At 46.8% G+C, this 24,402-nt stretch overlaps 1 protein-coding gene across 3 annotated transcripts; it reads right to left on the bottom strand.

The window, feature by feature from the left end:
- Nucleotides 1-469: 469 nt before the first annotated feature.
- On the bottom strand, nucleotides 470-22,653 carry LOC143209466 (uncharacterized). 3 transcript variants are annotated; one of them, XM_076425120.1, is made up of 4 exons: nucleotides 21,744-22,653; nucleotides 17,228-17,594; nucleotides 13,179-13,256; nucleotides 3,960-12,771 (listed from the first exon to the last, which is right to left on the bottom strand). In XM_076425120.1, the coding sequence occupies exons 2-4, from the start codon at nucleotides 17,384-17,386 to the stop codon at nucleotides 11,737-11,739; spliced, it is 1,272 nt and encodes a 423-aa protein (XP_076281235.1). In that variant the 5' UTR covers nucleotides 17,387-17,594; nucleotides 21,744-22,653; the 3' UTR covers nucleotides 3,960-11,736. The 3 variants fall into 3 exon arrangements, with proteins under 3 accessions (XP_076281237.1, XP_076281235.1, XP_076281236.1); XM_076425121.1 differs by lacking the exon at nucleotides 21,744-22,653 and adding an exon at nucleotides 20,647-21,706; XM_076425122.1 differs by lacking the exon at nucleotides 17,228-17,594 and having other exon boundaries at nucleotides 470-12,771.
- Between the last annotated feature and the right edge of the window lie 1,749 nt (nucleotides 22,654-24,402).

Here is a 24,402-nt window from a genome sequence, read left to right as displayed (position 1 = left end):
TACCCCTGAGGAGAGAGCGAGAGGCCGGGGGAAGAGATAAAGAAGAGGAGTTACAGGTGTACCGGGACTGCTTATGCGGCCGCGGAACGCGCTCAATTCACGATAACACCGCTCGCTCGCTCATTCTCGCTCGTCCCCCCGCTTTCGGGTCTATCGACAAAAGCGGGAGCTTTTTAATGTCGATTTTATCGCGATCGCGAGCTACGGCCCCGGCGCGGCGCGCAGTGGTCCGGATGGAGAAGTTCAGTAATCATTCTTTTCTAATTGTAGATTTTTTAGTATCAGTAATTTTTTTACACTCAGCCGTGCAGTACAGTTTGCTTATGCAATCACAAAGGAATTAATAATTAAATAATAATAACATTGTCAACATAAAATTATTATAATTTTGTCTTTAACCTATTTGTAAACTAACATCTTTGGAAAACATATTTATAATTGAACAAGTCATTTGAGAAATATTAAAGATTCGAAGCCACATCTACAGGTAAAAAGATATCTAGTATCTCGAAAATGCCAATTTTAATCAAACAAATCGGGCACTCGACAAAATGCTGCAAAATCTAGATCGAAAATCTGCTACCCGAAGGCATCGCCAGCGAAAGAATTTGAGACTTCGGCATCCGTCGTGCCATAAAAAGCGAACGTCTCTGGCCGAGGTTGAAAGCAAGTCGGAGTATACGACGGTAAAAATAAAAATTATAGTACAGGGACACGTCGCACGGGTCGAGCACCAGCGCAAAAGCGAGCCAGCCCGCGGGACGACGGCGGGAACCCGCGAAATCTCGGCGATATCGTAAATTCCAGCAATTATCCTTAATTAATAAGTATTCAGTTAGCCGTGGCGAGGACGTGAGCGGGCGTGCGCGCGCGCACACGATCGAGCTCTCGAGGTTGCCCCAGCACGAATTTAATGCCGACTGTGGGAAATTTAGGTGAGGAGCTCGAGTCCCGGAGTCCGCGTACCGTAAAACAGCCTGTTTATTGGTGAAGCGGCGAAACGCGCTATTCGACTGGCACTTTCATTACCGTCTTTCTAATTGCCCGCCATTTAGGTAAACGTATATAAGCGCCGTAATCCGGGACTCGTCGTTTGCTCGCCCGCGATCTCGCGTCACCGCGCTTGAATCTCTCGAATGTCCAACGGCCTCGAACAGTTCGAACGAAAGAAAATAAGCTGAGAGCAACCGTGCACCGGCTCCTCGTACCAGCTCTCAGACCGAGCACCTGGTTTTCTATGTTCGAACGGGCGCGCGAGTTCAATAATTCATCGATAGCAAACACCGCGGAGAAACCGAGACCGACCTGCTGCCATTTTCTGTAATTTCTCCCGAAGAAAATACGCTTCCACTTCGAGGTGCACTCGAGAAAATTGGATTCTCGGATTACGAATTAATTTCCGTACTGCTTCCCGCAACCGATTCCAATCGCGATAGGCTAATTTACAAGTCCAAGTTCATCTACGATCCACCGAATTACTTTCATCAAATAGGCTGTCGCAATGTTTTCGAAGGCTACCTAGTTCGGAGGCTCTTCAGGGCCCGCGGCCGTCTTCTGTGGATTTATTTGCGCGAGTCCTCGTTGCCCGGCCCCGGTGTCAAGTGTGCAGAGGGAGCAGCACCGAATCAGCCCGGCCGCGTTTTAAAGGCCCGAGAGAGGCCCGTGTCCACGGAGATTCCGAGAGCGTGGTTATAAAACAACATTGACAAGACGAACGCAGCCTTGGAACTCGAGATCCCCGGCCGGCAGAATTCGAGAGCAAACATGGGCGCGATCCGGCGACCGTTTTCGACATCACGACACGAAAAGCACTCTGCATTCACCTCCACGGCCCCTCCGCTTCTCCGGCTCGTTAGTATATATGCTCGCACTCTCGAGATTGACATTTGAATTTCAATGAGCAGCCACGTCCTCTTCTTCCCGGCAATCTCCTCTCCTCGTCTTTCGAAACGACCGGGGAGGAGCGTGCACGGGTCGCGCTCGCGGCCATTAGTCGCCTCCAACGACACTCGTGAATTTTAGATGAAACGAAAATTGCTGGTAATACAGCTGATTCCACGGAAACCGATATTTGTCGTCCGAGATCGGACAGGTGGGTGTCGGACACCAGCAGGAACGACGACGGTGTTAATCGTGCTAAACTCATCGACCGTCCTGTCCTGTCCTCGGTACCCTTTTTTTCCGTCGAGCACTATATTGTACCAACGCTTCCGACTTAGTTCCCGGCCCCCTAAGCTTGGCCCGTGTTAATTCAATCACGCTACTCACCGGGAATGTGTCACAGCCAGCTAATGATGTGTGAATCAGATAACTGCCGTGTAAATAGCACCCGGAACCACATCAAAGGGATCTTCTTCTCGACTTCAGACCATCCAGCGTGACATTGTAATTTTTCAAATTGTTACACGCGTTAATTCCATCTCTGAGAACATGATACAAAAAGTGCAGGATTTTGCAGAAATCTGCTTTGCCAGGAGTACATACATTAGCTTTAAAGAGGAGGTAATTTTAGAGAATCACTGTCTTGTGGTTTTGTGGGCATTGGTGTGGCACTCGACGTGTCAATCAAAATGGCCACTGAGGTTCAACAGTAGTTGAAAGATACAGCAGCCAAATAAGATTGTCGTGCTTCCTTTAATAATTTTAACAAGATGAAAGTAAAAGTTCGACATTAAAATAATTATCAGGTAAACTTGTCAAAACGTTACTTCCTCTCGGATTATCGTTTTGCTGCGACAGGGAGAGTCAAATCTCGCAAAACGAGCACTGTGCCAAAGCTCCCTCTTGCATCGGATCCTTCGATTGCTGCGGTCAAATCACCCTAAAAAAGATCTGGAAGACGGAGACAACGAAAACTCCGTGAGAAAGTGTCTTCGAACGGTGCTATAAATAACCAGGTAAGGATGTTGGTACGGAAGACAATTTATTCGCAAAGTACGGTTCCTAAAGGACGAATTTGGCGATGGGGCAAACTGGGATCCTTAATTTGGCAGGAGTGCCCGTGGCATTCAATATTTCACATGGGGTCTGTCCGGCGGATTTTGATTTACAGGTCGGCCGGTATTAAAAAAACCCGATGGCTCCCGGAAAGTATCACGACCGGCGTGTCGTGGCTTCGGTACCCCGCCAGCCCGAGAATTCGCCGAGTGCACGGTATAATGATCGGCGCGGGACGGCGTTTGCGAGAGGGGATAGGCGGGGAAGTCGCGCATAAACGAATAATAAAGCCGGCCGGCGTAATATTTCAAGATGGCGCGGTACGTGCTCGGTAGATGGCACAGCTCGATATTATTTAGCGTCCTGGGGTCGCACCCACTTAACCCTATCCTGCGGCCGGAGCGAGCGCGCAAAAAGGGCGCCCACAAAGACAGAGAATAAGTTACCTTAGTCCGCGCGAAAGGACGTGCCACGGCATTCCCGCCGCGCAGGACCACGGATCCTTAACGGCGCACGGTTCCTTGCGGCACGCGGGAGGGTCCTTATCGTGGCCGGTCGCGCCGCTTTATTAATGGTCCCGTTTCCAGGACGACACCACGCGAACGCGTCCTTCCACGCGAATTTTTCAGCGATCGGCACACGCGGCTCCGTCAACGATCAAAGGACCTGCGAGCAGGACGTCCCTAATCGCGAACATGTTTCTATCGTTCAATGCGTGTTCCGTTAACGTTGAAAAAGCTGCGAGCATTTAATCCTTGTGTCGATACCTCGGCGGGTTTCTTCCACGTTCCTGTTAACAAATTGTAAAGCTGTGGAAGATTCATAGTGTCACAGAACTTTTTAGTGTTTTTACAGATATTCTATGATATTCCATGATGTTACATTTGATAGTTGTGACGAATATTTTTATACATCAAATACCAATTGGTTTGTGATCATCGAATAACCTAAAGATAATTACTCAGTTATTGTCATAGAGGTTAAACAAACAACGAGTATTAAACGAACGAACTAAATGGAAAAGACCATCTATTATCAGACAATAAGCACATGACGGATCAGTTCGTGGTAGCTCTGGAATTCGAGGACCACGAGAACGGTACTTCTAAGGACACGCCTGCGGATCCAATTTGAGGCGAACTTATTTATGAGATTTAACTTATTGTAATCCTAGATTTACGTTCACAGGTTTCTCTTGCCGCTGGAGGTGTTCCAAAGAAATTTTGAGTCCGAGTAATTTCTCTTTTCGGTTCGGATTAAATTGACAGCTGTGAAATATGATGTTCCGTGACGCTTAATTTAACACCGGGATGGATTAAACCGTTTCAGGCTCTTTTTCCCCCTCTCTTTCCTATTCGATGTGTATGATTGCGCAACTTTGAAAGAAAATGACGTCGAATTAGAAGAGAGGAAGCGAGGGAACAACCTTATTTTGCGGCTACGAAAACATTCCTACAGTAGGTGTATAAAGTATTATACATATGTATATTCGTACATCTTTTAAAAACGAATAACTTTTTCAAAATTGGACCCAACAGCTTGAGTGTTTTTGAGATGTTGCAGTTCGTTGCTAAATTCAGTGGAACGCTTTTAATTACGCCGGACCTGGATTGAGGAGACGCTGCCGGTTAAAATTGATTAGAACTCAAGATTACACGTGATTGGTCAGCATGAACGCTTCGAAACAGGAAACATAGTTCCCTCTTTACGGAAACGGATTAACAACATATCATTACTATATTGCGGATTTTAAGTATGCTATTACATTATTATCGACTTATTCAGATTAGTGGAACAGGAATACATTTTCATTTCATTTCACTTCCCCACGATTGAATTGGAGATCCACATTCTAATTATAAACTACTTTTACTTGAAAAAGAGCAGTAACTTGTCCCAATTCTCAGAATCACCCTGTATATGTATACATAGTGTTCTTATGGCGATTTCGTCTACTGTAAAGCTAAGCTCCACCCTAGGCGACACCACGCCGCGAAGAAGAAAGTGTAATCGGAGATTTTCCCCCGGGGACCGTTCCCGTGAGTGAGCGTTATTCCCACGGAATTGGATTCCGTTTCGATCCGCTGTTCCTCCGTCGCGGCTCGCATAATGAAACGCGCGCGAGCTTCGAAAAATATGCATTCTCGACGCGCATCGCTTACCACAGAATTCCCTTATCGCGGCCGACCCCTCCGCCTTTATAAATGGCCACGATTCAGGAACAAGAATTCACAGATACGCGGCTCTCGCCGGTCCATCCGAACGATTTCTTCAAGTCCCTCGCGGGGCCTGCGAGAACCCGACATCGGCGTGTAACACGATCGTCAATTAATTACCGGCGCAACAATGCAAAAGCGCACGCGCGATCACGCTCACGCTCACGCCGCGCCGGTTCTAGCGATTTCCTCCGCGTAATTGCCCGCGATACGTTCCGGGTACCCGAGAGACGACGAGGAGGACTAAGCGAAGAGGGAGCAGGGAAAAAAACGAGACAAGAAAAGCAAAGAAACGAAGATATTTGTCAAGTGTCACGGGGGCCGGCTGGTCACGCCGCGCGATGATGCGGCTTTTATTAATGATCGTCCGCGCGATTTCTCGAAAGCGGGCCCCGCGCCTACGCAGCAACTTTCGATCAAGAAAGTCCCGATGACACAGCTGAACGGATCATTGCGCCGCGATAATTAAAAGGCCGCCGTTTTCGTGAAGGTCGGATCCGCTCTCACGCTCCTAGCTTTACCTAACCCTTTGCCGACGAGGATTATCGAGAATTTTCGTAATATGTAGTTCTCTTACCTCTTAAAAAAAAAATAAGTCGCACTCCGGCAATTAGTATATTGATGCATAGTCACGTTCGAAGTTCTACTAGATGTATGCTTCCGTTACTTTGTTCAAAATATTACCTGTACATGCAATTTTAAAACGGTGTCGCATTTTATTCAGCCAACGGAATAAGACAAATCGTGCGGACATCGACAATATGGCCACCGTTAACTTCATTCGTCTCTGCAGCGCGCAGCCGTCAATAATAGGTTTAGCGGACCTTTCGGCAGAACCTGTTCCCGCTCTTTTCATTAATCTTTCTTATTATTGTCCCCTGACGCATTAACGATTGTAATACATAGCCATAATGGCTCGAACATTTTTGTTCTCTCTATACACGTTCCGCGAATGTCAGTGTCAAGCCTGGAGGCGCTAACGCTTCTCCGAAACACGAATTTGAACGCTGCTCCGAAACGTTACTAAGAACTCGTCAACCTTGTTCTAAAATTGCTCCAAAACGATTTTGGTGCGTTCAGGAACATTCATGAAATTTCATCTCTCGACGAACACTTGTCGTTTTTGTCCTCATTGTACGTCAGCGTTTGTGTTCTTCTTGACCTGATTGACGAATGCCTCTATTGACGAGTCAGAAAACTTGTAATAATTCGAAAAGAAATTCGCCGTAGCAAAATCGTGATTGTTAACGTTCGTTTTAAGTAATCTTGCCGTCGGACACCCTGTGTGCAGCAACATTTAGTATCTCCGTTGAAAAAGTGTGCGGCGGCGAGGCGCGTCAGGCGGAGTCCTCATCATCTGGCCGCGACAGCATCCCTTTCCCGTCCAGCGGCGATATTAGGTTTACGTCCACTCGAGGATCCTCTTACTTGGGTGCGTGTGCAACGTACCCAATTAGCGAGACCGCAAGAGAGCAACTTCTCTCCCTTTCTCCGTCTCTTCCGCCTCTCCTTGTACCCGCGCTCACCCGGCGCACACTTACTTAGGGTCAAACGCTCGTAAACGTCCGGCGAAACGCTCGACTCGACCCAACCCGCCTTCAGCACCGACACGTCGCGACGCCTCGCGTCGGTTACCTCGTGAAAAACACATTTCGAATCGGTCAGAATTTCCCGACAGCCAATCGCAACGTGGTCTCGACGTGACCCCGAATTGTCAACCTTAAGGCCACGGCCTCTCTCTTTTACCGCGGCTTTTCACCGGAATTTTCTATCGCGGGCCCCGCTAACGGCTTGATTGGCCAAGCCCACAGGCCACAGGTGTAGTAAACCTCCTTACCTCACGCACTCACAGGTAATGGGCCCGCTTACGCTCGTGCCGCGCATCTGCCGACCTCGCGCAGGGTGTACGCGTTACTATTCCCCGGCGATTTCTTTGCAAACAGATTGCTTCGAGAAAGGCGGCAGAGGTGAAAGTTCCAGTGTATTTTGTTTGGAATCGCTCGGAGCGATTTTCCAGGTTTCACCTCTGGTACCGGCTACGAATTTGTCCGCTCCTCCGAACGACTGTAAAAAAGGAAATGAGAAATCCTGCTTCGAGAACGCTCCCTGCCGTCCGAAGAGAAAAGCTCCTATACCCGGAACAGTCCCATCTTCCGCGAACACCTCCGAGGAATACATTTATAGGTGCAGATTGTTCTTGTCCCTCGTTAGTTTTAACCCTTTGTATTCGGAACTATTTTAACTCTTTGAGAAGAATATACATATTGTGCTTGTAACAGGGGGGGGGGGGGCGCTCTAGAGGCGGGCAACCCGTACATTTGTCCGGGGCGCCAAAATTTAGGGGCGTCATTTTGGATGTTAAGTGTGAGAAAAATATTGATGTGCTAAATTCCCAATTAATAGAAAATTTGCTTTTATTAAAATTTAAATAAAATGATTTGATTTTTATTGAAAATAAAAAATAGGTACCTTTATTTAAAAAATATATATATTCTTAAGGGGCGGCAATTTGTCTTCTTGTCCGGGGCGACGTAACCGCTAGAGCGGGCGCTGCTTGTAATTCAAATTTAACGGAAGATTTTTACAATTATCTTCGAAACTAATGTTGACCTTGACAACATCTGTGAAGATGAAGGTCATCGGAGCTGGCTCCCCTTTTGTCAATATTTACCGCAATTTATAGTTTCGAGAAGAAAAAGAAAATTTGACAAAGTCTCCACAAGAAACAGAATTACCGCTCATTCGCCGCCATTATCACCGAAGATCGTTCAAGATGTCGCCACTCCTCGGCGTGAATCCTCGCCTCTGGGAATAGTAACCTGACGTAATTTCTCGTACTTGCTTGACAAGACAATCATAATGAGAAGCAGCCGGCTAGTGAGATGTAAAATTGATAATGTGATCGATGCACGGAATGCAAATCAAGATTGACTAATTAAGCTGGACGGACACCGAGGGGCTTCCACCAGGAGTCTAATGCCATTCATGAATCCGAGCCTAACCATCTGAACTGGTCCCTCTAGTACTTCCGGTCTCTGTCTTCCTCCCCCACCCCCAATTCATGTCCTCTGTCCTCGTAGAAGAAGTTTATTTCAAGATTTACATAACGCGCTGAGAATGCATGACGAAAGAAGGACGGACAAGGTAAACAATGTGTCTAAGTCATATATTTCTTGTTTCGAGATATTTAAACGAAAAAATGAATTCCATATAATGTTGAAATAATAAGCACTATCTAACAGTTTATTTTTGACAATATAACTGATAAACTCATTTTTTTCATAGACCGCTTTCATAATTATGGGCACATACAAATATGGGGATTTATGGATTTCGTTTCCCCCTGCATCAGAACAGTGCATTTTTCATTTTTCGCTCCCGAGGAATCCTCTGATGTGGTGTAAAGCAATCCGGTCTTTCAATTTCGACATTAATAACAGTCGCGTGTGACTTCAGCCGCGTAAACATCGTAAATCACCCAGGGATGTATTACGTAGGCGTGATGTGTATAGAATCGCGTCTGGCTCATAACAAACTCTACTAGCATTCGGTGAGGTATGTGAATCTTTGAGAAATTTTTCAGTATACTTCTTTATTCTAGTACATGTCACCATAAAAATCCTATGAAATCTGAACACAATTCAATCCTGTTGTTATCATAAAGGAATGTACGTCAGTCTCGCTGAGAGCTCGGTAGTTCTAGTGTAAATAATGTCCAGAAGACATTGCATAGCTTGTAACAGGAAACAGTATTATCCAAGCAATTGCATAACTGGTTCCGATGATTGGCTTCAGCGTAGCCGTGTTGATATCATCCCCAAAAAAGCGTTGGTGTTTGGCAACTTTACGTAATCCAGGAACACGACCTGTCTCCCGAAGAAGGTTCCCGCGGATGCACACGTCATCGTGCGTTGGCAGCGCTTTTTCCGATACACGTGGATCCAGAACCTCGGAAACCTGAAACGTCGGGCCCAAGAAGCCACTAGAACTCGTACGCCGGACATCGAGTGGCCTGGTCCTCCCTTCCTCGTCCCACCTAAGCAAACATAACAGTGGTCCCAGACCGTTTAAACGTCCGGGGTTACGGGCCCCGGGACTCTGTCGTGAACACACGCAGGTGCGCGCAGGTGAACACCGCCGATTGTGTCACTTCTCGTGAACTCGCGCGGAAATCCTCTGACTCGCAGATTCAAGATTTTACTGCGAGCAATATCATCGAGTTCCCGTTTCGTCGGGCTGCCTCGGGAACAGTCGAGAAACAAATAAAAACTCGCTCGGCGAACGAGCCTCAATAAAAGCGATCATAAATCCAATCGGTCGTTAATTTTCTACTCGGAATTGCGTTACAGAAATGCCAATAAATGATCCACGGTATTCATTCTAATTTAGCGAAGTAACAGTAGCGAGTCACCACCGCACCGGTTCAGATCGTGTTCAGGTACTCCCCGTCATTTTTGTTAATTCCGAGTAAATTACGATTAGCATTTTGCGGGAATGATATCATTCCCCGTTTTTTCCTGTCCTCTTTCTAACGAAATGTACGTACCAATCAGCACATAAAGCTCGCGAGAATAATTGAAGAAGCTAGGAATAGAAGATGAAGTCACGTTAAAAATATGATGTCGCTGCCGACCTTCCTGCGGAAAGAAAAGTTTCTCGACAGTTCCAATACGTTGAAAATAATATATCGATATCTTTCGCGATTTTCGTAAAAATCATATTTGATGTGTAAGCAATACTGAGGTTTAAAAAGGAGAGGAAGGTTCAGAGTACCCTAAGCGAAAGAAAGGTAAGCAATACTACTTTTCATTTGTAGTAGACGCTCGGCCAATTCCTGCAACAATCACAGCAGCGATATCGATCGAGTATTTCCTGCCAGGGGTGGTATACAGCCTGAAGACCGTGAAATTCTCGCGATTGGAGAGACCAGCGGTAATTAGCAGTAAAAGCTCCGCCCAAGGACTTCTCGGCTCAGCTTCTCTGTCACTGGATCCTCGGTAAGGACAAGTCCAAGGCGTTCCTTCAAATTCCCTTTTCCCTTCACCATTCGATCGCGCACTCGCGCCTCGAAACGGTTTTGCGTTAACCTAAGGTCGCCGCGGCAGGCCTATTAGCGGCGTTTCAACGCGGACATCGTCGGAAACGGTACGTTTTCTCGCAGTGCATCACACACGGACAAATTTATTATCGAATAAATAAACCAATAGACAGGGTGAGATTCTCTCTCTGTCGCTTGGATGTGTGCGACGCGCTCGCGCCCGACGGCTTGGAATGCGAAAGACGCGCGAGACGAAAGTAATCGAATACCATCTCGAGTTCGAGGTACGTGATTACGGACGCCCGCGTAAGGGAAACGATGATCGAGGAGAGATTTAATGAACGACGATCAAGGCGCCACATATTGGCTATACAATATTCTTTATTTTACTTCGTATCCTCGCCGAACACTTGGCGGGCTTGCGCCGCGTATCGTTCGATCGCGATCGCCGCCTCTCTCCGCCTCCTCCTCCACCTCCTCGTACTCTCAGTTCTCCTTTTTTTCCTCTTCAATCGTTTTCTACTGGTCGGTCAGCCGCGTAAGAAAATATTTGTAGAAACCGTACGATTTTCGAGCGAACGCAAAAAGAAGAAGAACGATCGATATCTATCAACGATACCCCGATCGCGAATATGCCTCGATCTCGTTAAACGAGACCGGACTCGGTTTATAAATAAAACGTGAAAATCGCGCGCGAAACGATCAACGAAAACACTGGCCATTCCCGAGCGCCGGGAGACTTCCGGTCGCCGCACCACCGTCCCGATCGGTTGCGAATCCTCGCGCACAAATCTGTATATCGTAAATCTGTTTATTTGTAATCTATGCATATAAGTGTGACACACGCGGTTATCATTTAACGTTAAACTATCACGTGGTTTTTACTGGCACTCTCTACCCGGCTGGGAGAGCTCAAAGGCACCGACCAAGGCACAATCATCCGTCGTCGTCGTACATCACACGCAAGGGAAGGCTGTAGGTACCTATAGCCGATGTTCTTCGACCACTTCGACGAGCACCTGGCGAGGCTGACCAAAGAGGCCGTGTGCTGATGCCGAGGACTTGAGCAATTTTAAGCGTCGATCCGATCGCTGATCGTAGAGTCATTCGCGACGTCCACTTCCTGCCGCTGGACGTCTCCTATCTATCCTCCAGGCGCGCATCGCTTTTCCATTGAACTAAAAAAACCCTGCACTCCTCTGAAGAATCCTTCACGTTTCTCGCTTGCTACCAAATTATCCTCCGATCTTCCACTTCTTTATCTGCTTTGTCTTCTTCTTCTTCTTCTTCTTCTCCATTCTCTTCAGCTCCGATCGGAAATGTTTTCCTTTCGCGAGAACCGCTCGTTCCCGCAATCTCCCCTCGCTCGAAGGATCACTCTTTCCCCCAGTCACTTCAGTCGTAACTCATCTCCCAGTCTCCGCGGAAGGCCAACAATGTGACTCTCTGTGCGTGGACCGGCGACGTCTCGACGATGATCCCAGACGAGCCACTCTCGCCAGAGCAAGTCCCGTTTTCCTATCGAGTGCCGTCGTGGCTCCGGGGTCATGTCTTCCTGGTGAGATCGAGCGGCGGCCCCGTGTCCTGTAGAAGCTCGTTGTCCTCGCTGTCTGACGACCTCTCCTCTTCGGAACTAGCGTTGTCCACCTCCTTCTCCTCCGTCAGGCCAGGCTTCATGCTCAGGTCGATGGGCTCGTCCTGTTCCGGGCCCAGCGACCGCAGGAACGCCAGACTCTTGTCGTTCGCGACCTCCATCTGGCTCCTCTGACAAGCCCCGTCATCCTTGCACTCGTCCCGACTGCTTCTGTTCTCCTCGTCCTTCTTCGGCGACGGTGTCGACCGGGGACTGACACTGTCGCTCGATGAACTGGTCAGGCTTGCTACCATCTGGGACGCGCCGACCTGGTTCACGTAGGGTACCATGAATCGCTGCTGAAACGGGAAGAACGGCGCGTTCAGTAGCTGCATGTGCGTCAGGGCTGGATGGAAGAACGGCGGGCCCCTCCACATCGGGAACCTGGACACCTCCGGCCTGAGCAACTCGTGAGGCCCTCTCACCAGATCCACCGGCCTCAGCAGAGGGTCCTGGCCAGGTCTTGTCGGTATATCCTGCGTTCTTAATTGCGCCGACAGCTCCTGCGGCCTCAGTACCGACTCCTCCCTCTTCGGAAACCTATCCTGTTGATGATGATGATGGTGATGGTAACTGTTCGCTGTCGTGGTGGTTGTCGTACCCATACCGACTACATTCGACGAGCTCGTCGTGCCCGCGTTCTCGTTATTGTTAGTGTTATTGTTCGCCACGTCCAGCGAGCCGAACGCCTTCTCATAGGCAGACTTCGGGTCTTTGATCAGACGCGTCTGAGCCTGGTGCGACTGCTCCTGTAGTAAACAATGGATCTTGAACCAGTTCGAACGTCGGCCATACCGGGAACCAGACTTCGACATCCCGACCATCACACACTTCCGCAGACGGCACGCCTTGCACGCGGTGCGGTTCTTCTTATTGATCACGCACACCCCGCCGTTCTTGCATTCGGAGATGCTGCCTAGATTGTTGTAGGTGCGGCCGAAGAACGACTGCGGGGCAGAAAACAGGCGGGTATGATTCGCTGACACTGCCAATGTCCAAGACCACGAATTAATTTGTACACCTAATAACCTAGGGGAGAGTCGTACTGTACAAGCCAATTAAACCTTATTTTGTACTGGAAAGTTTCGGAAAAGCGATTAGTACCCTTTTACTGAGTGCCAAGTGCAGGATAAATCATCATTTTCTTGAGTGATCATACGACTCTCCCGTACAGGTGAGGCAGAAGATGAGTGCAAATTACTAATTTCACCCGAGTCACTTCCTGAAGCAGCTCGCTGGCTACCGAAACTAGCATTAGCTAGTCTTCGAGAGGCAAGTAGATGATTATTAAATTATTCCGTTTTTGCGATAGGTGTGGCGACTGAGAAGAAGCAACGAGCTCGATGGTACTGACCTTGCAACCTTCACACGTGAAGGCTCCGAAGTGAAAACCCGCGGCCGGCTCCCCGCAGACCCTGCACAGCTGATTCATCTGCAACAAAAAGACGCGACATGTGGTTACGCTTCAACCAAGAAACCGAAGAACGCGAAGAACGCGGCGAGGATCACGCTCAAATACGTGCCAATCACGGAAGACTATTTCTTGTCCGATTACGACAACAAAAATATCCCCACTCCCAATACTATACATATACTAGACACCGCCGTAAAGTAAGTGTTCCCGCTGCTGACGCTATTTATTTCACCGACGATCGCGGGAGGCGTTTAGTAACGTCGGATTAATCATTGAGTACTTAACAAGCTCCTGCGTAACGACACATCTACCTACCAAAGCGGTTTTCTCGTGTCTCGCAACACCGAAACGATTAAAACCGCCGCCGGACACTTTGCCGTGCCGTGGAAACCGAAAAAAAACTATCGATGATTTTACATGATTTATAGGCGATCGGACGGATAGATCCGTGAATGATGGCGATTCGCGTCGATAACGCAACATGGCGGTTCCGCTCGAATCGAGCGCAACTCGGCCGCTAGTCATCGACATTCATTAACTTGCGTATTCGAGTACCTCTTTATTTAAAACGTAATATCATTTCAACGTGAAAATTCAGAGTCTTTCATGTCGGCTGCAATTTGTTAGCGATTTGGTGTTTGTTACCATTCTACGGAGCCTTCTCAAATTGATTTGGTTCATTGATGTCGAATTCGCGCAATGATGAAGAAGGAATCCACCGAATGGAGAAGTTGATAAAGCTACGTTTTCACTCGAAACAGACAGTGAAACGTTTGTGTTTTAACCCATTCGTAGACTGCGGATCTTTATGCAAAATAAAAATTGTCTGCATCGATTGCAAGAAATAGAAACTAAATAGAATGTTATTCAATTTTTTAAATTTTCCAACACTTTTATATTTTATCTACTCAATTTTGCTGTAAATGCATAAAGATCCGCAGTCTACTCATTAGACCACTCCCTTTTGTCAGCAGAGGATGCGCAAAAATGGCGGGCTCAACATTGCATTCTAGCATGTGCTATAATGTACATCATAAGCAACTTTTTCATTGACTTTTTCCTCTTCGAGTCTGGACTATTAATAATCATCCAATAGAAGATTTAGAGGATGGAGCGTGTGCTAAATGTCACTGAAGTTTGAAATCACTGAAGAACATCCTTCGAGGAACTGCGGTTGTCGTTCGAATCGATTGCAACTCGAAACTCGAGTGTCTCCGGCTGTCTGTTTATTTAAGTAATATTATTCCATTTCCAACATTGAAATTCTCATTCCTAGCCCACACGAATTAAACGAGTTATTTTTCTACGGTCCAGATGACTCGATGTGGAGTGTTATTGTAGGTTGAGAATCCTCGTGTGAACGCTACGCGCTCGTTCGCTCTCGAAAACGGTAAAAAGGTCCTTTTCTTGCGTTCTCCCGGCCAGGCAAGAACCGTCGGTGATTCAGTTGCGAGACCGTGTTCCTATTAAAACCTAGTTAGCTAGTCATTACCGGCGAACCAGGCTGCGGCCTCCGCGGATCGCGACGATCAAATGAGAAAGGATGACCGAACGGGAAAGGTACATCGTGGACGAGAGAGCGTGCGGATTCATCGGAGATGTTGTTCGATTCCTCGGCGCAAGAAGGGTGTATCGATTCTAGTTTGCGATTTCGTAACGAAAGTAATCGCCGATGTAAGGGGCGTTCGTCGACCGACGGAATCATGTTACGTCAGCCAGCTAGACGAACCTTTCGCGCTTCTCTGGGGGCTAAGCTGGCTTCGGCATTATTCAAATAATATGTTTGGAAATGCAGCAACTGTGCGCGAAGATGATATTTCCTCTAGATTGCTTCATTATCTGTCTATCACGTACAATCTCTTATTTCACTTTTTATTTTGTGTTCGAATGCATTTTTACTTAACTAAAATAACATTAACAAGCTCAAAACATTTGTTTACATTTGATTATTTTTTTCTTCTAAATGTGAAAGGGTTACCCCCTTGCCGTATTCGTGATGAAGATTTTAAACAAAGTCTAACAAATATGAATGTTACGTCTTTCTTTTTAAATGGCATGAAATTTGATTCGTTGGCGAGCAATATTTAAGCATTAAAATGAATGTAGCCATACAAAAAATAGAAATTTTCATTTCTCTACTACGATATTTTCAGGTATAAAGACGTTTTAATCACTGTAACTGTGAAGAGAATGTTACACAGCAAGGGATTAAATAATTCGTCACTTAACAAGATGTTTGAGGTCAGAGTAATTTTCAGGGTAGATGTGGTTGCATTATAGAAATTCACAGAACCTGCAGGCATTAATACAGCTCGAGAAATACCATTACAGTATTGAAACATTAGGCGTACGGCGTAATATCAAAAGATTGAAATGCTTCAACCACCATTTTTACGAAAGGTTAGTTACCCATTGAGGGTCCGGTGAGTCATCAAAGATTTGAAGACCACTGTAAAATAACATCGCGAAGGCACTCGTCCGCGTTGCCTCGAGACATCCTTATTCGCTTTTAATTATTCTCGGAGTAACGACGAAAAAAATCGCCAGGTCAACGGGTTAAACTCTCGTTTCGCGACTGGGCTCCCCTAAAAAAAATCGGTGGACAGTGGTAAAACCAGGCTGCGGCGTTGGCAAAAGGCGAATCATCGGCCGTGTAACGCAAGGAAAAAGATCCCCGGTTGGCACGGTACTTTCATTTCTTCGTCGAGTGCCATTCGTCATCGGCATTACCTTCGCGCGTTACTTAATGAGACGTCTCCTTGGTTGCGGGTGTGCGATTAAGCGGCCCGAGAAGGGTCGAATCGCGGTGGCCGAGGAGAGAAGGTGGAACACGAGAGGAGAACGCGATAGGTTGCCGGTGCCGATGGGAGAAAGAAAACGGCGACGGGAACGAGAGAGAGAGAGAGAGAGAGAGACCCATCGGGACACCCGGTACCATTATTTAGTTCCGTTCGAGAGTGCAGGGGATTAGAACCGAGGTGACACAGCCGCGTCATCTGTTGGACGTTTAACCTTTTTTACCTTGCATCGGCCTGCACTTTGCCGGCGTTCCTACGCAAGAAACCATTGCCCGTATCACCCAGATACGCTTCAGGCGACTCTTCGCTACAGCAATCAACCCTCTTATAACACGGTACAGTAGTGCACAATTAAACTAGAATCTGCATTGTGTTGGGTGTGTACCCCACCGTCCCGGGCCTCTGATGATGAGGTCCTTCATAAACGTTGATATACATACATATGTATAAGGGTTAACAATTTTATTGGCAACAACTCCCTACTATTTTAAGTGTTTTTTTTTAAATTTATTTCAAAGAACAGTTCCATGATTGCTACTTATTTTAAACAAATTTGTTTACTAATTATATTAAATATAGCTCTCAAATTTTGTTGTATTTTATATTTATGAAACTTACATTTGCTTTTAACTAAAAAGTAAGAAGTTAGATAAATAAAATAAGAACCAAATATATATAAAAACCCGTTCCATTTACATTTTTCTTTCTCCGATGTCGAGTCAAACTTGACAAAGGAGTGGAAAGGTTTAACGCGTAAATACTGATTACTAGACTGCCGAAGTTTATGTAATTTGAAATTTTCGAGACGATTTTTATGAAGGGGAACCAAATAAGATATTATTTTCAGTGGTAGTAGCCCCTTTGTAGATCTGACATATATCAAAATTTGACTAAATTCTGACAAAAAATGTATTGTGGCATTTTTTAAAAATTTTCAGAAGCCATAGATGCATAAAGATCCGTAGTCTACTGATTACTAACGAATCAAATTTTATTTCATCTGACAAGACACTGACTGGTTAAAATACAGCAAGGGGTTAATGAACTTCACTGTATATGGGATCGAATGTTTCAATCGCTTGGAAAAAATCGCGTAAGATAATCGATGAAGTTGTTCCCGAATCCCGTACGAATTCGGTGGAAAGGACCAAGGTGCTTTGTCGATAGTAAAAAGGTACAACAGGAACTCACCACGTCGGTGTTGGCCGCTGCCGAGGCGATCGTCGACGTAGGCGTCCACCACCCTGCGGTGGCGGATGTCGTACTTGTAATGATACCAACACCCGTTGCACCAGGGATGGATCCGCTCCCAGCCAATCCTGCCGAGCTCGACAAATCGCCCACGTCCATTCGATGTTCTTTAATCTCTCGGTGTAAACGGTTCGCGCCGGGCCCTCGAGCCGTCTGTTCCGTGTTCGATGCCGCGGGCCGACATTTTCGCGCGTGTCCAACAACCTCCGCAGCCGTTCGAAATTTCGTCGGCTGCTACGGATTCACTGGATCGCGGTGAACCGGGACCACCGGCCTCTTCTTCGCTCCTTACGGGACCCCGTGCGAACTGGAACCATAAACGGTCAGTCGAATAATCGGGAAATCACCGATTTCATTTTTCCGTGACGATCACACTGCAGATCTTCCCTCGAAAACATCGGAGTCAGACAAGAATTTGTTTTCTCCTTTGAAAGCTCTAATGCAATGAAAGTAACGTATCGATACTCTTAAAGTTTTATACATATTTCACCTTATTTATCTAATATCTAAGTGTGGATTTATAGTGGAGCTGCGAGCATCGATGATAGCGGCGCGGTGAAAACAAACCAACATGCGTGACAACATTTCGACACATACTAATGAAAAAGTACATATGTATTTTCATTGTTTTTCTTTTTTTTCACCGCACAGCTCACCTCGCTGCTCCACTATAAATCCACCCTAATATTGTATAAACAAAAGGTGCGTAGATGGTATTATAGTTCCGAAGACGCAGTTCTGATACTAAATTGCCGTCTAATCATACACCTTCAAAGTTCTTTCCGGAAATTAATTAACAGGTGAGAATGTCAGTCAATGTTGCAGGGGAAGTCCCCCGAAAAACCGAGGCGTTCAGAATCCGCCATTTCTTGCGCGGATTTCGCTGGGATCGGCCGAGATAACATGTCGTGTTTACAGCGGTGTAACGCCATTACCATGTTAACGGAGCCCGCCTCGCAAGAGGCGCATAAATACGAGCGCTAATTACGGCGCCGACCACGTATTAATTTCATCCGCGCGCGGGAACCGAACCCGTGTACGCCTGGTGAACCCCGACGCGTGTAAACGTGTCCGCTTCCGAGTAACGAGGTTCCGTTTTTGATGCGTTCGAAATAATAAGCGCCGCCCTTTGCATGCCACCATTTTGTTTGAAACTTGTCCGGCACGCGAAATCGTTCCGCACGAACCTGTCACGCTCGGAGAATTATCACCCTGCAATCCTCAACAGTGAAAACGTTACAGAAATCCTTTTAAAAAAGCGAATTGATCGAGGGGAAAGTAAAAACCGTCCCTGCATTGATAAATTTAATCTTTTTACATGATCCTAGGATGAAAATTCACCCATTTTCTGTTTGAGCTACCCTCAAATTTGCTATTCTTTGAGATAGAGTTAAATTAGTAGTTCTTTCATGTAGAAAATTTGTTCGGTCTTAATCTCCAATATGGTAATTAAACATACTCCGAAGTTACTCTGGTGATTTCAAAGAACGATACAACAATATCTGCAATACCTGTTTGCATTTTCAAAAATGGATGAAGCCTCTGGATCTTACACATATTTAATTGAATGTAAAACTGGAGATGGGCGTTTATTTGTATCGATCGCGCGCGACCAAGCTGAGACTTCAAATGATGAATGAACCGGGAAGAAGTATTCTCCTTTTTTCCCGTGTGTTCGTCGGGTTCCACTTGTTCGGTTGTCCGGTGGGCATCGATACGTGTGAAGGATGACCGACAGGCGAGAAATACGAGGAGGCTCGCGTTGTCATGAGGTCGGTAAATTTTACCGCGGGATGTCTTCCTTAAATAATGACAAATTAATTAAGAGTCGTGTACCCGCGGAAGACCGGTTCGGTTGAATGTATCGTTCCCTCGCCGCGGATCCTATAAATCCGCCATTCCTGCGGGCAAACTCTTCGGTGTGGGAAATACGAACTTTCTACGGCCGCGTCGATCAGAGAATAAGATCACACTGACCGGGGCACAGGCAACTTTGAAAAAAAGGATGCGCTATCTTAACTCAATAACAGTGAAATGAAAGACTCTTAAAAGGTTGACTCGATAATAGAACGCGGACTGGTCCAATCGAGAATTAATTTCGGTATTAAACCGTTCAGATAAATGTTATCTACCACGGCTCTCGAGTCCCGCAAAATCCTCTAGATGGAGGAGCCTCGGATGGTACCGGTTTCCTAAAATTTCGGCGTAATTACGGTATTAATATTTATTATCGGCGTGAGTGGCCAGAGCGTTTTCACGCCTAAAGTAGCTTTTAAACCGATAAGTGCCATTACCGTGGCTGGAATAGAGTCGTAATCAAAGCCGGGCTCCCAAATAGCTAACTCGACGAGCAACACCCGTCTCGAGACCTCGCGCCCGCGGGAAATCACATGATCGGGATTCTTCGGTCATTGTCGAAATTCTGCAATTAATATTCCCGACGACCGCAGCGAATCGCCTGTCGTCGGGAGCTGTCCAAGCGTCCGCATGTCGCGACATTAGAGAACAACAGGCAGAGGGAACGGAAAAGGGGGAAGACGAACGAACGTAACTGCCGCGAACACGATTCTATTCCCTCGTTGATATTTTCGAGCCGACCGGCCGAGAAACGAAGAGAATGAGAGTTGCGCGGCCGCAACAAGTTTGCAGTCCTTGAAATAATCGCTCTTTTACCTGCGCGCGCGTTATACCGCGTGTATGCAAACGTAATACACCGCGTCACTCTTCAGAAGACTGGATTAGCGGCACGCACCGAGTATTCTACATAGAAACTGAGGACGAAGCCCTGTCGACAGCGACTTATTCCGCCCGCACGCCGCCAGCCCGAACACCAGAATTGAAACTTCAGGCTCGAGTGGGATTCTTACTAAACAAGCTTCTCTCTTCTCTACAGACTATTCCACAACAATTCGGGTTTCACATTTTAATAATTAATCACATGATAAACAAGTGAGCCATCGAGGGAAGCCACTGTAGTAGCGTATGGTTGCTAAGTAGTTAATAAAACTATTTAAATTGGGTGTTTTTTTCTGGCAGCGACAGGCAAAAAAGAACCGAGTATCCTGATACATACACACTTAGACGTTCCACTCGAGCAGTTTAAATGTCAACGGAGTTATTTGCAAATTGAAATGAACGAAGAGGAAGCTAATTCCCGGTTTCTCCCTGGCGCGTCTCCCGAAATTAAGCTTCCTTCGAGCTGCTCTAACGATCGTGTAAATATTTGAAGCAAATACTCGAGGCAATCATCCTACTGTGCCGTTCGATTTCTCTCGAAAAATAGCCGGCCAATTGACGATCGTCGGGACACAATGCGAAACGCCGGCGCGGCGAAAAGAAGAAATCGAGTGAATACATACATTGTTGAGGCGCGAGCATCGGTGCCCACGGCTCGCACAGCTTTTTTCGACTTTCCCAGGCCGTCACGCATCATTAATATCCTAATTGTCCGTCAACTCGTTCGGACCGGGCACCGGACCGTCCTCCGAGGCGATCGGCGCTCGCAATAATAATGATTGAAAGGTGAAACACTCGCGTCAAAAGTATCGCTCCGGCGCGGCGCGGCGCGTTGTCGGTACTCTTCCCTTCTTTTTCTGCCTCCCCCCTATCCGATCGTCTCTCCTCCTTTTTTTTCTATCGCAAACATCACGATCGCTGGCAACTCGTGGCAGCCAATGAGTGACGAGCGGCTGCAGCATTAATGAACCGGTTGTGAGCGGCACGTCACACGGATATCATGGCACCGACTGCAGACAGTTGAAATTGTTGTGCCCGGACGTCGTGACAAATTAATCGTCGGCGCCGCGAATCGGTGCGAAAGAAAGACAGGGGGGGAGAGAGAGAGAGAGAGAAATTCAAATTGGTTTTTCGTACGGCTGCGTAGCCAGCGGCTAGCTGCTTCGTTAAACTAGCTACGAAACCGCGGATCTCGTTGTTCAACGATTCGCAAGAAATCTTATCGACATTCCTCGAGTTCTGGTCCACGCTAATCTGTTCCTTATTCGCGGCGAACTGGATATTCAGTGGTTGACATAGTCACGTATTTTTTCAATTCGAGAGACATAGTAAGTAAATTATGAAAACTGGCGATTTAGAAACATGCTTTTGAAGTTTTTCCTCGAACGTCCGTTAGATAGCCACTGGCTGACATGTGAGACTTTAGAAAATATGTGTCAACAGCAAACGACAGAAACTGGAGATTTATAGACTTGCTTTTTAAGTTTTTCCTGGAGGATCTGTTAGGCATCCGCTAGCTGACATTGTAACATATTTGAGATTCCAAAAAGTGTTCACCAGCAGTAAATGACACAGAAGATAAGGATTTACAAGCGTACTTTTCAAGTTTTCATCTCGAGGATAATGCTTCACGAAAGACAGCAGCCATATTTTAACTGATTAAATTAAGAAATTCTTGTATCGATCACCCGCGCGTTGCAGGGCAGCGAACTCTATTTACCTTTTGTGATTAGACGATAATCGAAGTTCCTCGCCTATTGGCATCTTCCTTAAACAAATTCAAGGTACCGATCATTCCCGTTTCGTGGAATTCACACTGTACACACTGCTTCGCACTCCAAAACGAACTTCAATATCCATCAAACTCCAGAGACAGACTCTCGGAAACCACTGTCAAGTGTTCACGTCGACCGAACTTTTTCAGGAACAGACAACTATCGGCGCACAATGTGCTAGAATCACTGATTTGTAGAACACTCTTGATCAAGAATTAGTGGAGAACTCTGAACAAACATGTCATCGTCATCTACATGAGACGAGGTTTTAAAGGTTTCGCAATTGAATCCAAGATCCTGTGTCAATTGCTCGCTTCCGTCACCGTGGAACCAGGACACTTTGCGAAACACAGGAACTCAATTCATTCGTGGTCCCAGCAATTCCACGATTGATCCCGAGGTAGAGATGACGCACCAACGAGGTTCGGTTGTTCTTCGAGCAGCATCCAAGCACACCAGCACCCTTTCCGCGTTGGAAACGTGGTTTCGAGCGGAACAGCACGTACCCGCGATTTTCCGGGCCGCGAGACGCGCTCGCGCGGCGTCCACGGAATCCGCTTTGCGCGCGGCGGAATCGCGCAAAGGAACACACGCTCGGGTGGGAAACGGTCGGTCGTAAGCGCGGAGACGAAAGAAAGAGCAAGAGGGAGAGAGAGAGAAAGGAAAAAAAGGAGCAGAGAGAGGAACACGGGTCGGTGTACAAAAGAAGAATGGAAGGGAGAAGGAGGAACCGGGAAGCGTGGGACAAAACGGGACGAAGAAGAAGAGGACGGAGACGTGGCTGGACCACCGGCCGGCTCGGGGCGTGCGCTCGTGTAGCACGTGGCCGCGAGACTGAGTATCCCCTACCTCAGCCACCTTCGTCAGTCCGTTTGTCCGCCTTGTCCTTATCTTACCTAGTCGACCGAGAAAGACTACCGCGGCCTTCTCTCGATCTCTCTCTCCTCCCCCCACCTCGATCCCTCTCCTTCTCGCTACGTGGATCCTCTCCTTCCTTTGATTCTTCCTTCTTCTCCGTTTCCTCTTCTTCTTCTTCTTCGCCGTCGTCGTCGTCGTCGTAGTTGTCGTGGTCCTCTTCCTCCTCCGCAACTTCTTCTTCTTCTGCTTCGTCCACCTCCCCTGGCCTTCGGCCGAGCTTGTCGATCTCTCCCCGCAAGCAGCATTCATCTCAAGCGTAAGCGCGTCTTCGTCTTCCTTTCCGTGTACACAGTGTGCGTGGTCGCGCGAGCGATCCCAGGATACGCTCGACGTTCCGCTTCGTACCCGCAACCTGCTCGCAAATGCGCCTACCGCCAGCGACACGTATGACATACCGTCAGATCAAGCGATCCACAACGGTCGATTTTTCGAAAATGTGGGGTGAATGTGAAAATATATGACTTGAACATTTAAATTATTCGCGAATAATGGAATTCAATACACCTGTTAATCTTCGTAGATAGATGTATCATTCTTGTCAAGTCATAACTTCACTTCACCATCGATCACGATGCGCTTTTCCAATGAAAATTCCATCAGGTCTCTTCTAACGGGTTTCGAAGTACAAACATGCGTGTGACACAAATCTTCCATATTCACACCTCTTCAAAATTGAATTCTACTGTCTCAACAGTGTACTTTTCAGTCGAATACTTTTTTTAGAGGTAACTAGAGAAATGTAGGAATGTGGAATCTTGAAGATCATTTTTAACCTTTATACCGCTCTTACAGATTGTAGGAAAATGTACCAAGAATCGATAAACATGTACCAGTTTCAATAAAATACGAAGTTGATTTTGAAGCAGGACATAGATACTGACAGGAATGGTTAGCTCAGTCTTTTGCATCGTTGATTATCATTTAAATATGTAATTGATTATGCGTTAACAGGAGTAGCTATCATCCTTAAATATTCGCTGAAAATTAGTATTCTCTGCGCGTTACTTCCTTCTTTCAACTTTCTCTTAAATCCACAAATCCGTGAAGGATCTGCAACGACAGACCAGAACTTACAGAAGTCTCCGACAATAATTTTCTGGTTATGCGAACGTTATCCTCTTTTCAACGGATTTGGTATTGATGTTTTCGTTATCTGATACAAGGCTGTCGTTACACGATAATCCGTGACTTTTCTTTCAAGCGGAAGCCAACCGGTGATGACGGTAGTTTATAGCGGCGAACACTTTTTAGCTGGAGGGGAAAAAACAGCGTTGGAGCTATCTGCGGAGTGTGGAACAGTGACAAATTTCTCCAATAAAAACGGTTGACACGTGTATACGTCATTTTGCACCGTATTGATTGCGGGACTCCGACCACCGGCGCGTCGAACCGTTTGAGTCGCGAAACACGAACCATGACCGGGCAATGAAAATTATAAACTTTCCACGTCGGCGGCGAAAACATTTCCCAACCTTTGTAACAAGTCGACGGTTCATAAAACTCTGTCGGAGTACATTTTACCGGGGTCGGTGCCGGCGTAAGTATCAAGATAACCATCTATATTTAATGAGCCGTTCAGCCGGACGCGGACGCCGCGATTTCCCTGGCGTCGAATGCCGAAGCACGTGCGGAAAAGCGGCCCACTATTAAACTCGCCGCGATGGACACGCTTCTCCCCCCCTCGGT

Source organism: Lasioglossum baleicum, chromosome 6 (genome assembly GCF_051020765.1).
Source record: "Lasioglossum baleicum chromosome 6, iyLasBale1, whole genome shotgun sequence".
NCBI classification, from domain to species: domain Eukaryota; kingdom Metazoa; phylum Arthropoda; class Insecta; order Hymenoptera; family Halictidae; genus Lasioglossum; species Lasioglossum baleicum.
The sequence above is the reverse complement of the archived record's forward strand: the minus strand, read 5'-3'. Positions and strand labels throughout refer to the sequence as shown.

What these genes read in the sequence shown, in the direction of transcription:
- LOC143209466 (XM_076425120.1), bottom strand. Translation starts at nt 17,386, where the DNA reads ATGGACGTGGGCGATTTGTCGAGCTCGGCAGGATTGGCTGGGAGCGGA. An exon ending in CAGCGGCCAACACCGACGTG is followed by an intron (nt 13,257 to 17,227) that starts GTGAGTTCCTGT and finishes TTTTTGTTGCAG; the next exon opens with ATGAATCAGCTGTGCAGGGT. An exon ending in TCACGTGTGAAGGTTGCAAG is followed by an intron (nt 12,772 to 13,178) that starts GTCAGTACCATC and finishes TCTGCCCCGCAG; the next exon opens with TCGTTCTTCGGCCGCACCTA.